At 39.5% G+C, this 15163-nt stretch overlaps 1 protein-coding gene across 8 annotated transcripts in view; it reads left to right on the forward strand.

The window, feature by feature from the left end:
• Nucleotides 1-13895, forward strand: part of Flrt2 (fibronectin leucine rich transmembrane protein 2) — a 90877-nt gene extending 76982 nt beyond the window's left edge. For all 8 annotated transcript variants that reach the window (XM_005390244.2, XM_013517213.1, XM_005390246.2 and 5 more), the window contains one exon: nt 7239-13895. In XM_005390244.2, the coding sequence (XP_005390301.1) occupies nt 7594-9576 (1983 nt within the window). In that variant the 5' untranslated portion in view covers nt 7239-7593 and the 3' untranslated portion in view covers nt 9577-13895. The remainder of the gene's footprint in view (nt 1-7238) is intronic.
• Nucleotides 13896-15163: the final 1268 nt, after the last annotated feature.

Here is a 15163-nt window from a genome sequence, read left to right on the forward strand (position 1 = left end):
GCGAGTGGAAATGCACTTCCGGTCCTCTGCTCCCAGAGTGCATCTGCTGTGGCTTCTTCCTACCCTTCCTCAGCTTCTCTTCAATCAATTCGCTTTGTGCTTAAACAGTATACATCTTCCGCACAGTTCTGATAGCACAGCTAATAACCACCTCTTTGAGATGGAGGAAATGAGATTTAGAGCGGTAGAATCAGTTGTCATCATCCTGCTCTTAGGGAAAGGATGAGCTGAGGTCAACACTAAATTTTGATTGACGCCAGAACTTGTGCTCTTCCCATAATGCCAGTCCAGGTCCCACATGATTGGTGATGCAGAGACAGAAAGACTAGTTGCCTGGACGCCCCCAAAGTAGCTCCTCATAGGGAGTGGCGAGGCAGGCAGATCCTACAGACGTTCATCATCAGACCCACCTGCGGACAACTGAGAAGACACGCATGCCCAGACTTGTTAGCAGACCAGTGGTGCCAGTGTCTGCGGAGGTGGGACCCAGAATCCACCGTTTTACTTCACCTTCCCTTCGTGTCTTTGATGATCTTCAGGATCTGGAGACTATTGTATCAAATGTTGGCAAAGAATCCTTCCGAAAATAAGAATTTAAGGAATTGCTTATTTTCTGTGAAACATGAGATATCCGATATCCATTTAAACAAATTAATATTAACAATATAACAATATAAGCACTAACTCTTCCTTTCAGTGAACTAATAGAAATTAGTAGTACAATTGTCTTAGGTATCTTGTATATGTATATATTCCCTGCCTCTTCTTTTCTCCTTTTCCCCATCCCAGTTGTTTTTTTCTTTTCCATTTGAGCAGTTTCTTTCCCTTTCACAGTATCTATTTTACCTTTTGGATCTTATTTACTCTTTCAGTTTCTTATACTAGGGAGGCAATACAATGTTTATACCTGCAAGTCCGATTTATTTTACTTGAGTATGGTCTCTAGTTGCATGCATTTACCTGTAAAAGGCTCAAGTTTATCTTTCTTTATAGCTGAATAGTACTCCATTGTATAAAAATACATCTTTTTATCCATTAAAAATATGAAGGAATTGAACTACTACCCTTTGAAATAGATTGATAAGTATAGACTTACAAGCTATAGAAGAATAACTTGTTATGGACCATGTACTTTTGTATTTTGTTAGTACTCTCTCAATTTATTGTTCTCCTCCTACAACTCTGCTTCACTAATTTTTGCTCAGGACTGGGAATCAACTCCCCAGTCAAGGACTGTCAGGGATCACTTTGCAACCATCAAGACAAGTGGTGATTCTGCCTTCTGGGTCAAATGTACATGTGGGTGATGGGTGATATGGAAAAGCACTACAGTGTTTTTGTTTTGCTCTGTGTTTTTGCAGTCCTAGTTCTAACAGTACATGGGACTGTCGATGCGAGCTCTCTAGTGGATGGAGAGAGGTAGGTGTGTTGTCATTGTGAGTGAGTCCTTAAAGTTTATGCATTAAATTTATAGCAGTAGTCGTTTGCTCTAAATTTCTATTTGAACCAGTTGGAAACCGTGTGAGAACAATCCTTCAAATGTGTTATAGTGTTTTGTGCTTTGTTAGCATAACTTTTTTTATTTGATCCTAATGTTTTCAATTCTAGACTGACTGGAGCCATGAAATTGTCAACAGTTTAAATAAAGTATTTCCTTTCTTTCCATCTCTCCTTCACTTCTTCTCTCCCACTTTCTTTCTTTCCCTCTCTTTGCCTTAGGAAAGAAAAATATTTGTCTAATGAGGAACTTAAACAGGCCCAGTCCATTTGAATGATACAGAAAAATGGTTTCAAGAGGGGGGTGACTATTGTTCTGTTCCTCCAAATTCCTTTCCTAATCCCCACATCTTGGCCAGCAAAACATAAAACTCTGATTGTCATACACATAGTATTTATAACCTGTGCCCAGGAATGTGGAAGAGTGCAGAAGATCTATAAATTGTTTTCATGTTTCCAGATTATAAGAGACATTTATAGTGCAGTGAGCTATATGCATTCTGCACCTGCAGGAGCCTGATTTTGAGCCTTAATTGCTTAACTCTACAAATTTAAATTGGACCAGGACCCTGGAAAGCTTGTCTAGGAGAATCTGAGGAAGGAATTTGCTTTTCGTTGTTAGCTTTCAGCTGAGCTTTCTCATTTATACCAGGCTGTCCCATCCCAATCCCACCAATGCCAAAACCATTAAGATTTTATTAGGTTTGTCCTAGCCTCATTATATTATGTGATTGGCAGTGCTTATTGACAATTCTTATTTTCTGTACTATGATTTTTATAGTCTGGGTTTAGTGAGTGCTTCTGGAATACTACACTTCTGGAATTAATTAAGAAAAAAAAATCCTTGCTAGGCGATACTCAGAGAGAAACACGTCGCAGAAAACTTTTACATAATTTATGTACTTTAAGTCTGTTTTCATGAAAAGAGTTAAATTAAGGTGAAGGAGCTTGTGATAACTGCGGCTGTTACTGTCATCTTTAATACACAGGTAGACCAAGTTCTAGTTGTCCTCAAACAGTATTTTTACATTAAGGCTCTTGAAATTCTTACCTACTTTCAATGACAATTTCTGGTTTCACCTTGCACCTTCAGTTTGTTATTCTGTATAATTTCTAGTTTCCTGGACAGGAAAAATATTCAATAAAATAATCAAACAAATAAGGAAACAAAACCCAAATGTTTGCTCTCCATATTTCAGCATCCTCTTATAGAACAATTCTTATCCCCAAATTTAGAGACCTCTAAATAAAGTGACTAGTGATTATAGAACACAGAATTATGATGTTCTAGAAGGAAAATAGTGAGAAGCGAACATCTGAGAGAAAGTGCTCTGCAGCTGAGGTTTCGTTCCTTCTCTGACCTGCGTTTCATCTCTGTTTCTTTCTTTGTCAGTTTTTATTTTTTACCAGTTCACGTCTGTTACACAATGACTATATTCTTTGTAGGAAGTTGGTATATATACACAACACATCTTAATTCTTTTTTCATTCTTTCTTCCTCCCTCTTCCCTTCCCTTCCTCTCTTTCTGCTTCCCTTCCTCTTCCATCCCCTTCCCATTGGAACAAAATTTATCTCCCTGTATCTTATTGTATACCTTTCATTTTGTTCTTTATATGTTGGGATTCTCACATAATAGAAGCCACTAATATTTAAGCTTATGTGCCTGATTTATTTCACTTAACATTATGATTTTAATGTTAATGCTTCATTTTCCTACAAATGACTAACGTTTGCCCTTCTTTATGGAAGAGTAGTATTGCATTGTGTGCAATTGCATTGTGTGCAGTAGTATTGCAATGGATGCAATTTTTTCATCCATTCATTCGTTGATGGACATACAGGCTACTTGCACGATTTAACTATTATGAATTTTGCTGCTATAAATATGGGTGTGCATGTATCACTTAATATGATGTCTCTAACTCTTTCGGCATGATATCTAGAGTGGGAATAGCTAGATCAAACAGAATTTCTAGTTTTAGTTTTTCAAGGAATCTCCATACTTATTTTCATAGTGGTTGCACCAGTTTACATTCCTACCAAGAAGAACTGCAGACTTGCCAGCAGTTGTTTTTATTTGATTTTTGGTGAAAACCATTCTTTCTGGAATGAGATGACTTCTCAGTGTTGTTTTAATTTGTATATCTCTGATGTCCAGAGAGTTTGGACTTTTTTTTACATGTTTATTGACCATTTATACTTCTACTGAGAAATGACTGTTTATCTCAGTTACCTGTCTTTTGATTCAGTTACCTGTCTTTTTGTTTGTTTGTTTGTTTTTGCAGTTCCAGGGACTGAACTCATGACCCTATGCTTGCCAGGCAGGTGCTTATGCCACTGAGCTATATCCCCAGCCCCGCAGTTACCTGTCTTTTGAGTTTTATGTATTGATTCAAATTATAAACAGCTTGTGTCCATATGCAGAACTCCTTGAGTTGGCTCTTTGGCTTGGGTCTGTTTTCCTCCAGAGCATATCTGTGTTTGTGTTTTCCCTTAATGCCCCATGGACTAGGTTAGAGCTCTTTACAACAGACCTTAATCACCTATTTACTCATTTTTCTCATCAGAAAACATAAGCATTGTGAAGCCAAAACCATCACATCTGTTCAGTATACGGCTGTGTCCTCATCCTAGTGCCCCCCTAAGACCGGTTGGATAAATGAGTAAAAGGCTCTTTATTGGTGTTCTTTCGAAGGAAGATTTTTTTTTAGGTAATGTTCATTAGAAATTTAGCTTTAATTTCCTCTAGAAGACTAATAATAATAATGCCCACCTTCTAAGACACTTGAAAGATGACATAGGTCAGCATTTCTCAACTGGGGGCATGTTTTTTCTCCCTGGAGGACATATGTGTGGCAACATTGGAAGATATTGGATACGGCTGCTCCAAAATGTACCTGTGGTAGGCAAAGGTACATAGAACGTTGCAGACCAATTATTTGATGACAGTTTCATAAAGAGAGGTCTTTTATACCTGCCATAGTCTTGCCACATTAAAGCACTGCATAAGCTTTCCACAAGTATTATTTAACTTTCTCAACAGTAATTGGATTTAAGAGCTATTTAGTTATTCTATTCTCAGATGAGGAAACCAGGGCATGAAAGCATCCATTCTTTTTACCTAGGAACTTGCGTCTCCTGGTGCAGCTATTTTCCCCAATCACCTAGGAGATTGTGCTCCTTGTGTGTGCTCCTGTCAGACTTCAAAGACTCCTGGGGAATTCTGTACCCAAAAACATGCTTTGTTCTGTTATTGCTACTTTCCTACCTCTTTAAAGACTAAATGTTCTTAATTACTTTATGAAAGTGGGCTGCTCTGACTACAGATAAGTCTTTTAAATTTCTGCTAGAAATTTGTGCTTATCATTGAAATAAACATTTTTTTCATAAGCTGTATGCCATATACCATCATTGCAATGCTCCGCATAGAGATGTAATTTACATGTGAAATGAAATTTTAGACTATCTCCTAGGGACAAAAGAGATTAGTATGTCTTTTGCTTTTTCTCTTAGTAGTCATATGACATGCACTTGCGTTTATTTTAATAAATTAAAACAGGAGTGATTAATTAAGGCCATCACTGTGTTTATGACAATGTCTTTGCAATATTAATGTATCCACCCAAGACTCTTGCTAATGAGCACTTTCTAGGCTTAAAGTGCTGCCTTTCTACCAACTTCTCAGATCAGGCTCAAACTGCTGGGCCAGGCACTACACTTGAGCAGCAAGATGCTCAAGTTATCTTAGGAATCATTAAAATGCCTACAAACCTGAGCTAAAAATTGTATCAATCTAATTGGGTTAACCTCACTTTTCTTCTGCACCTTTTTTTGCATAAATTGTCCTTTAAGCATATAGAGATTGCTTCTGGAGAAAATGACTCACTTTCCATTGTAAAATACATATTTATGCCCAGGTGTGGTGGCCCACTCCTGTAATCCCAGTACTCCAAAAGCTGGGACAGGAGGATTGCTGGGTCTGAGGCCAGACTGGACTACATACTGAGTTAAAGGCCAGCCTGAACTACATAGTGAAACCCTGTCTCACAAGAAAAGGGAAAATTCATACTTGCAAGTTTTTCTTTAATGCTTCATTTTTAAAGAAAGCATCATATTCCTTTGTCTTTGTCTGAAAAATGATTTTCCTCTGATTTAAAGGTTTCCAAGGAATAAAAAAAGATGAATTTTCCCATTTCTGGCTGTCAAAGACATTTTAAATGGTCTACAGTCTTTTAAATTATAAACAAATTTATGTTATCCTTGACACTTGAACATTTACAGTGATTTTTATTTCTTTTTAATTATATTTCTAAAGATAGCTAAGGGAAAATTTTCAAATATACCCTCTGTGATTTTAGTATAAGTTGTTTCAATCTTTGTGTGTTGGTGAAAATTAAGGGACTTGCAGATATCCGTGTCCTATCATGTTAACATACTTTGTAGGAAAATCAAATCTGGCACCTTTCAATTAGCTTCTTTACTTCTCTAATCTAAAAGCAAATGGAGTACATTCTGGAGCAGGAAGGCGTGATGGCTTCTTGTGGATTGCCTTTACTTTTACAAATTGTCTTCTATCATTTCACAATTTGCTAAAAGTCCCTATATGAAACCAAGAAAGCGCTCACTGACAGGAAGGTTGTTGGGTTAGAAAATAATTTATTCTCAATCATGAGCTTGGCAGCTCTTCAAGGGATCACAATGGCACAGCTCATCTGTACCTGGAGATCCCAAAGGAGGGGATCAGTGGAAGTGTGCCACCGACAGGAGTTTGGTCAGTCTCCTTGGTAACTCAAGTGCAAGCTATTATGGAGGAGGACAAAGAGGAGAAGCGGGACAGGACAAGAGCGCTCTTTTCTCTACCTTTACATGTGCTTCTATGTGTTTTATTTGTACTACTTCATCCTAGCATCAGAAGAAAAGGCTAAATGATTTTTATTGACACGAAAAGTGTTCAAACTGTTAAGGAACCAAGAGGCAGAAAAATAATGATTGCACTTTGGCTATCTTGCCCAGAAAAGAGAAGAGAATAAAGTGATGATTATATCTGGATGATACTATGGGCAATTGTTATTATCTTTATTCTCTAAACTTCTCTAATAAACAAAAATAAGCATTTGTGTCATAATTTTAAAAGACATTTTAAGACGAGTGGGAAATTTATAAAGTTACAGTTTTCTTACCTCATTGTATCTGCAGAATCATATAGAATAAATGTCTTTGGAAATGTATTGCCTTTGAAAAAATTTCTTAACAAGGATGATTTCAAAAGTAAATGAGTCCCACTTGCAACTGTAAGATATATAACTCTATAAATGGGCTTCACATATTTTCTTTAAATTTTGTTGGTTGCTCAGTTCCTGACTTCACCCTCAGCAACACTGTGACCAATTGGATTTTGTAAGTGATCATCACTCACTCATCAGCAGATTCCACAGTGTGTCTGCTGCACTTCTCTATTTGCAAATAGCTATTAAGAGAAAGTACTGATTAGGATGTAAAATTCACAATATGATTATTGACAATGTGGAGTAAAAATACCATTTTCTTTTGATGATATTTTAAGCATTTATCTCTTGAATACATTTCCAACTAAATTACTGTTATTTAAACTACCACTTGACACTAACCCATCTCCCTGCACTTAGTCTCAATCACAGTGCTTTTCAAAGGCTTATATTTATATCAGTAGTTTCTCTATGACTGGCCTTAATGTAGTCCTCTCTCTTTTTCCCTATAACAGATTGAAGCTTGTGATTAACCAGGAAATCCATAGCCTGACCCCCAACAGAAGACGGGAGTTCTGTCCACTTGATTTGGGCGAGTGTTGTTCCTGCTTATAGCTTGCCATCGCCTGCTGCCTGTGTGGAAAATTCTCCCCACTGAATTTGTTTGCACATGGAGCACAGCAACAAAGAGGGCAACACAGGCTGAAGAGAGCAGAGACATCGGGAAGGTTATTTTAACATCTGCCCTCAGGACATTCTCTCTCGCTGGAGTTCTGGACTTTGGCAGAACCCTGCCCATTCTGATTTTACTGCCTGGTTTTTATTTTTTCTTCTCCCTGCCACATTGTATTTCATTTCTGTATTTCAGAAATGGGCCTACAGACCACAAAGTGGCCCGGCCATAGGGCTTTTTTCCTGAAATCTTGGCTTCTAATTTCCCTGGGGCTCTATTCACAAATGTCAAAACTCCTGGCCTGCCCTAGCGTGTGCCGCTGTGACAGGAACTTTGTCTACTGTAACGAGCGAAGCTTGACCTCAGTGCCTCTTGGGATCCCGGAGGGCGTAACCGTACTCTACCTCCACAACAACCAAATTAATAATGCTGGATTTCCTGCAGAGCTGCACAGCATCCAGTCCGTGCACACGGTCTACCTTTACGGCAACCAACTGGATGAATTCCCCATGAACCTTCCCAAGAATGTCCGAGTCCTCCATCTGCAGGAAAACAACATTCAGACCATTTCTCGAGCTGCTCTTGCTCAGCTCCTGAAGCTCGAAGAGCTACACCTGGATGACAACTCTATCTCCACAGTGGGGGTGGAAGACGGGGCCTTCCGGGAAGCTATAAGTCTCAAATTGTTATTTCTGTCCAAGAACCATCTGAGCAGTGTGCCTGTCGGGCTTCCTGTGGACCTACAGGAACTCAGAGTGGACGAGAACCGAATTGCTGTCATATCAGACATGGCCTTTCAAAACCTCACGAGCTTGGAGCGTCTGATTGTGGATGGGAACCTCCTGACCAACAAGGGCATTGCTGAAGGAACCTTCAGCCATCTCACCAAGCTCAAGGAGTTTTCAATAGTCCGCAACTCGCTCTCCCACCCCCCTCCTGATCTCCCAGGTACGCATCTGCTCCGGCTCTATTTGCAGGACAACCAGATAAACCACATCCCTTTGACGGCCTTCTCCAACCTCCGGAAGCTGGAACGGCTGGATATATCCAACAACCAGCTGCGAATGTTGACCCAGGGGGTCTTCGATAATCTCTCCAACCTGAAGCAGCTCACTGCTCGGAATAACCCTTGGTTTTGTGACTGCAGTATTAAATGGGTCACGGAATGGCTCAAGTACATCCCTTCATCTCTCAACGTGCGGGGTTTCATGTGCCAAGGTCCTGAACAAGTCAGGGGGATGGCTGTTAGGGAGCTGAATATGAATCTTCTGTCATGTCCCACCACAACCCCGGGCCTGCCTCTTTTCACCCCAGCCCCAAGTACAGTTTCCCCTGTGACTCAGTCTCCCACCCTCTCTATTCCAACCCCGAGCAGAGGCTACACGCCCCCAGCTCCTACCACATCCAAACTCCCCACCATTCCGGACTGGGATGGCAGAGAAAGAGTGACTCCCCCCATTTCTGAGCGGATCCAACTCTCCATCCACTTCGTGAATGATACTTCCATTCAAGTCAGCTGGCTCTCTCTCTTTAGTGTGATGGCGTACAAACTCACGTGGGTGAAAATGGGCCACAGTCTGGTAGGGGGCATCGTGCAGGAACGCATTGTCAGTGGGGAGAAGCAGCACCTGAGCCTGGTTAACTTAGAGCCCAAATCCACCTATCGGATTTGTTTAGTGCCACTGGATGCTTTTAACTACCGTGCCATGGAAGACACCATCTGTTCTGAGGCCACCACCCACGCCTCCTATTTGAACAATGGCAGCAACACTGCTTCTAGCCATGAGCAGACGACATCCCACAGCATGGGTTCCCCTTTTCTGCTGGCGGGCTTGATTGGGGGTGCAGTGATATTTGTGCTCGTGGTCTTGCTCAGCATCTTTTGCTGGCACATGCACAAAAAGGGGCGTTACACCTCCCAGAAGTGGAAATACAATCGGGGCCGGCGGAAAGATGATTATTGTGAGGCAGGTACCAAGAAGGACAACTCCATCCTGGAGATGACGGAAACTAGTTTTCAGATTGTCTCCTTAAATAACGATCAGCTCCTTAAAGGAGATTTCAGACTACAGCCCATTTACACCCCAAACGGGGGCATTAATTACACAGACTGCCATATCCCCAACAACATGCGATACTGCAACAGCAGCGTGCCAGACCTGGAGCACTGCCATATGTAACAGCCAGACGCCCGGCAACAGCAAGGCGGACAACCAAACTCTTAGGCACGCACACGTGTGTGCACACAAAGACACGCGAATTACATTTGATAAATGTTACACAAATGCATTTGTGCATTTGAATACTCTGTAATTTATACGGTGTACTATATAATGGGATTTAAAAAAGTGCTATCTTTTCTATTTCGAGTTAATTACAAACAGTTTTGTAACTCTTTGCTTTTTAAACCTTAAAAAACAGTTGCTGAAGTACTGTACAGGGTTGTACAATGAGAACCCATCGCCAAGGCAAAAGAAAGAACGATTCTTCCTTATGACGCACATTAGCCACTTTGCTGTTGGCGCTGTCAGAATAATTCCTTTCTTAGAGCTGAGGATCAGGTGAAAGGGCAGGTTCAGATGGACTCCTTAGGGTAAGAAGAATAATATGGATATAGCGAGAAATGGCCCAGATATTTTCATGCTATTTCTGTACCTCCTGGTCTGGAAGAAAAGTAAGAAACTGCATAATATAAAAAGGAAGGTAGTTACCCTGCTTTGATCCCAAGCAGGAAATGCAGAGAACATCAAGAGGAGAGGAGTTCCCATAAGATAAGTTAACCTAACCTGACAGATTCGAGAAAATCCAAAGGAGATTTGCAAAGATCTTAAAACCCAGCGGTTGGCTTTCTGATTGGGAATATAAAAATCACTCTGCATGCTTCTCTGGTCCTATGTGATAACAGCTAGAGACTTGAATATGATTTCAGTCATCTTCAGGGACAAGTACGATCAGTCCTAGCAAGAAAACTCCCTTAAAACGTGTCACTATTTAAACCATATGTCAGGTTGAATCACATTCAACAGAGATATATTCTAGAATACTTTTTTAGAAGAGGATAATAAAATAATTGGAAGAATTATATTGAATGGAATTATTTTTGATAACAAGAATTATTTGGGTAGTTTCACTGAGGCTATATCAACATGATATTTAGACCAACAAAAGAAAGTGTTTGGAATACATTAAAATGATGTATTTTAAAAATTATTGATAGACAAAATGATTGATGAGTGGTTCTATTATATTGTATCAACTGATTTCATTAGTATCATGTTGAAATAGCTTGAATTAATACCTGTACCCCGTCCCAAATTCTTGTCTTCCAATCATCTTGCATATATTTTTGTAATTAAGTTGTTTATGCCACCTTTGTTTTTTCTTCCTCTGCTCAATATTTTAAAAAAATTATGGATACAAGTTTGGGTTGCACAAAATATTCATATGAACTCTTACATCTTAAAATGCATACTAATTTCCACTGCTGATAAAGACACATCAAAAATAGATAAGAGAATGCATATTTTTAAAAGCAATACCAGGTTTTCACTTTAGATTGACATTGACTCTATTCCACGTTTGAATCCATTTGTTCTTCTTCAATCGTGGATGTCTCTCTGATTTGGGTTTAATTAATCTCATATTAGCAGGACCACTGATAAAAAATGAACAAGTCGGAGAATTAAGGCTTTCCCTAATTTTGTCAGAGCAGGGCTAATGCAGAAGGCATAGAAAAAAGAGGGACGTTTATGTTTAATACTAGGTATTTTTGAAGTAACGTCCATCTTCAAAAGACATATATGATTTAATTTAATCCTTGGCATCCTTTAGATGTAGAAGGGCTATAGATCGCAGACATTATTTTTTAAAGAAAATACACCCTTGGAAAATTCATTTCAAAATTACTTTGAGAAATTTCACTCTGTGTTCCATATTTTATTTATACTAGAGACTCATGAAGTGTGTGTCACCGTCATCTTGCTTTCTCTCTCTTTTTCAGCAAAATAAAACTGTGATATGTCTTCTTTGTAAACGTGTAGGTATAAAATGCTATGCAAGTTTTTCTTTATAGTAAGAGCTTTATTTTCTTTAGTAATATACCCCAACTTATATGTTTTAATCTCCTTCATCCCTCAGAGTAAGCAGAAAATCTAACTGAAGCTGTAATGTTATAGACACAAGAATTAAAACTGCAGTCAGTAGAGCTGAACTTAGCTATGACTTAATTTAAATTAATTCTGAAGTGACTCTGGTTTCCATTTTAGGCTATTAGCTAGAGGGTTTTGGCTGTTGTTGTTTTAAAGCTAGGTCCACACAGTGAAGGGATAAGACAATCTGTAAAGATGATCAGTGTAGCGGTAAGCCATTGAAAATCAGGACAATGACATGGGGGCTTTTGTGTACGTAGCTGGATAGTTCCCTTCCATTGTCCTCTTGCCCTGGCTGTGTAGATAAACCTGTGTTCAAATGTGGTACTTTTACTTTTGAGGGTTTTAATTTCTGTTAGCCACAAAATAATCATTTTCATGTATTTGTATTGTATGTTTAACTCCTGGTGGGATTTTCAGCTTTTGAAACGTCTTTCCTTTGGGCCAGGAAAAACACGAATGGAGAGTTTCCTATAATATTTTGTCAGATTTGCAGAAGTATTCGGGCTTCAAGTGGTACATGGAGCCTCAGTCATGTGAAATGGTGAGAATGGCCTGAAAGAGTCTCTCTCCTAGCAGGTGTTCCTCAAAATACGGAAGTCAGTCACAGCCTTTATTATGATCTTGTGTGCAGCATGACCAAGATGGCTACAATTAAAATCAGAGCTCTTTTTTGTAATAATATACCTGGGGCTCTCACCTACACCTGGATAGAGAGCACATCATGGAATCTGTAATAGCTAATGTATCTCATGAAAATTGCTGAACATGGTTTATGTCTTGACTGACATTTTAAATCTGGAGAATATGTTTTGCAGGTACATCCACTCTGTACCTGGGCCTCTCTCGCTGTCATCAGTATGTGTTCTGATGTGATTAGTGAAGAGTCAAGGCTGACACTGGGGGCCAAGGTCATAGAACAAAGCCGGCTTATAAAGAAGTTGCTATTATCTGACCAACTGAGATGTTGTTGACTCTTGTCACTGTACAGACAACATTCCAAAAACAAAAGGCGTACCCATGTTCACACAGTTATTACACATAGTTCCTCGTATCCAGGATAGTCACTAACACCCTTTTGTCAGGGGAGATGTGTGTGATCATGGAGTCGTCAGGTGCATTGCCAGCACACTGCCAGGGAAAATGACAGGCTGTGATAGGACGGTGTTCTTCTGACTGTTCTGTGTACACAAAGTGGGAAATGGTCTCCCTTGTGGGAGATAATGCAATTTCTAACTATCCAGATGTTTATTGAAACTTTTAGACATTTCCCCCTCGATTCTGGTAAAAAGTCGTAATGAAGTAGCCGATATTACAATTCCATGTTCTACTAATGTGGATCTCAGTGGTCTTAGTCATTTCGCATAAGTCAGAGCTCCCTTCTCCCCTGGGGAAGACAGGCCCCTCAGGTTGGGACCAAAGCCTCCTATTGAAACACAAGGCACCTTTGTCCTCTGCAGGCAGCAGGTGCTGCACTGACCAGCAGATCTCAGCTGTAGTGTCTGGAGCAGCCTTGACAGTGAAGTGGTTAATTATCTTAGATGTCTTTGTTGATAGCATTTTTGTCTAACCTATAACAAGAAGACATTATACTTTACTTTACAACATGAGAATAACACATTTGCTCATAACTTTCCAGCATAGGAAAGAAAAGCATAAAAGTGTGTCCAATAGGGAAAATAATACATATACAGAACACAATTCCCAGTTCTTGGTCTTTTTGAATCTTGCCTGGTACTCTTCTTTATGTTAAAATACTAATGATAGGAAGCTCTAGCTTATATCCCTCTCCAGTATCTTCAGCAAGGTTGAAAGACAATTGCTGGCAATGGGGATGCTTTTCACTGATTGTGGGGGGAAAGTTTTGTATGTATATGATACTGTTGCTAAGACACAGGGGATTCTTTTACTGTAGTTTTTGTTTTCATAGCTGCACACCCGGTAGAAGAGCACAAAGCAAGGCCATTGCAATAGGCATTTTAATTAGTATAAAACACCCACATGTGTGCACACAAATATACATGGGGGCGTGTTCCAAAATGTCCATGGATGTAAGATTTGTTAGCAGTTAAGGCAAGGTGAGGCATCACCACTGCGTGTCACCCACAGGACCAATATTATATTCACTGAGAGTTAATCCTGATGATTTGCTATTGTTTGAACCATATGTTGATTTGCTTCTGGTTTGTGTTTGGTGTGTTCTCTCTGACAAGGGGCTGCGAGGGGCTGGAAGATTCTGCACCACATCCTCTGAGACCTACCGTGTCGCACACTTTGTTAACTGCAAACTTCACTCTACACTATACAGTACCTTGTTGATATATTGAGTAAAGGCTTATTTTAAAAGAAAACCACATTGTGTTTACATGAGTAAGTTCATTGGGATATGTGTTCATGTGAAGGGGAAATCAGGAATACTTCCTGATTTCATCCTCCTGATGGGAGGATGAAATCAGGAATACTTCCTGATTTCATCCTCCTGATGGGAGGATGAAAGAGGTAACAGGACTTTTCTCTTCTCCTATGTGCAAGTAACTTCCATTTCTTAAGGCCACTTGGTGTGTGAAGAATTCCTGTGAAAATCCTCATGTCATTTTCTGTTTCCCAACTAAATCGTGTATTCCTATAAATATCATTTACATATTCACACATACATGGGGCATATCATCTTGTGAAAAACTATATGGCTTAGGATATAGATAATACCAGTGTAATTATCCAATTTCAACAGCCCTTTACCCTAGGTCATATATACCCTGTAGGTTTAAAATGTCAGTTTTTACAAGAATTCCCATGATTACCTTCTGCTGTAGAATTGCTCAGAACTCATCTAACAATATTTTCAATGGACACTCATGAAGACGCATCTATTCATGTGCTGAGGTGCAATTTTTGGATTAGGGTCATAGGATTTTCCAGAACCACCTTCTCTAACCCATCTCCACCACTGCATCATTACTGTACCTGACAGCTACAAATTATAACATTTCAGGTAATTCATATTACTTATTTGTAGAACTTTTGCTGGGAAATGAACTATGAAAGGCAGTGTTAAAGGTGACTATTAATCCATTGGGGAGATTTTAAGTAAAATAATGTCCTCTTTATTCTTGTTTGCTTTGCCAAGAGTTACAGACCTTAATCCATGGGGACCAAACGCTTAGCAAAGGAATATCATTCATTCAGAACAATTTAAGATCTTAATCTCCCTGCTCTGTTCCAGGCTGTGTGAGATCAGAGGCCTAACCAAAGAAGAAAATGCAGTCTGAGCCAAATCAGGCATATCTGTTACACTGTGTCCCCAAAGAAAGCTGTTTGTTCTTCCAATGTATCACTTCTCATCTGCTGCCTACGTTACTATGTCAGGTTCTATGAAGGACTCTGAGGAACATAGGGCTCTGCCATTAAGGAACATACAGCTCTTGTAATGAATACTTTTGCTAATGCATTCTTTTGTTAGAGCCCATATAATCATTAATTTAATAGGATATCCAAGGTAACAAAAAAGACATACCATTGGTACAGTTGATTTAGGTGTCTTATAAGATGAAGATGAGTTCTTTAGATTGGTTTTTCTGTGTTTCAAGGGACTGAACCCAGGACCTTCACAATGAGACAC

The sequence above is a fragment of the Chinchilla lanigera genome, unplaced genomic scaffold, assembly GCF_000276665.1.
Source record: "Chinchilla lanigera isolate Chin_1 unplaced genomic scaffold, ChiLan1.0 scaffold00037, whole genome shotgun sequence".
NCBI classification, from domain to species: Eukaryota; Metazoa; Chordata; class Mammalia; order Rodentia; family Chinchillidae; genus Chinchilla; species Chinchilla lanigera.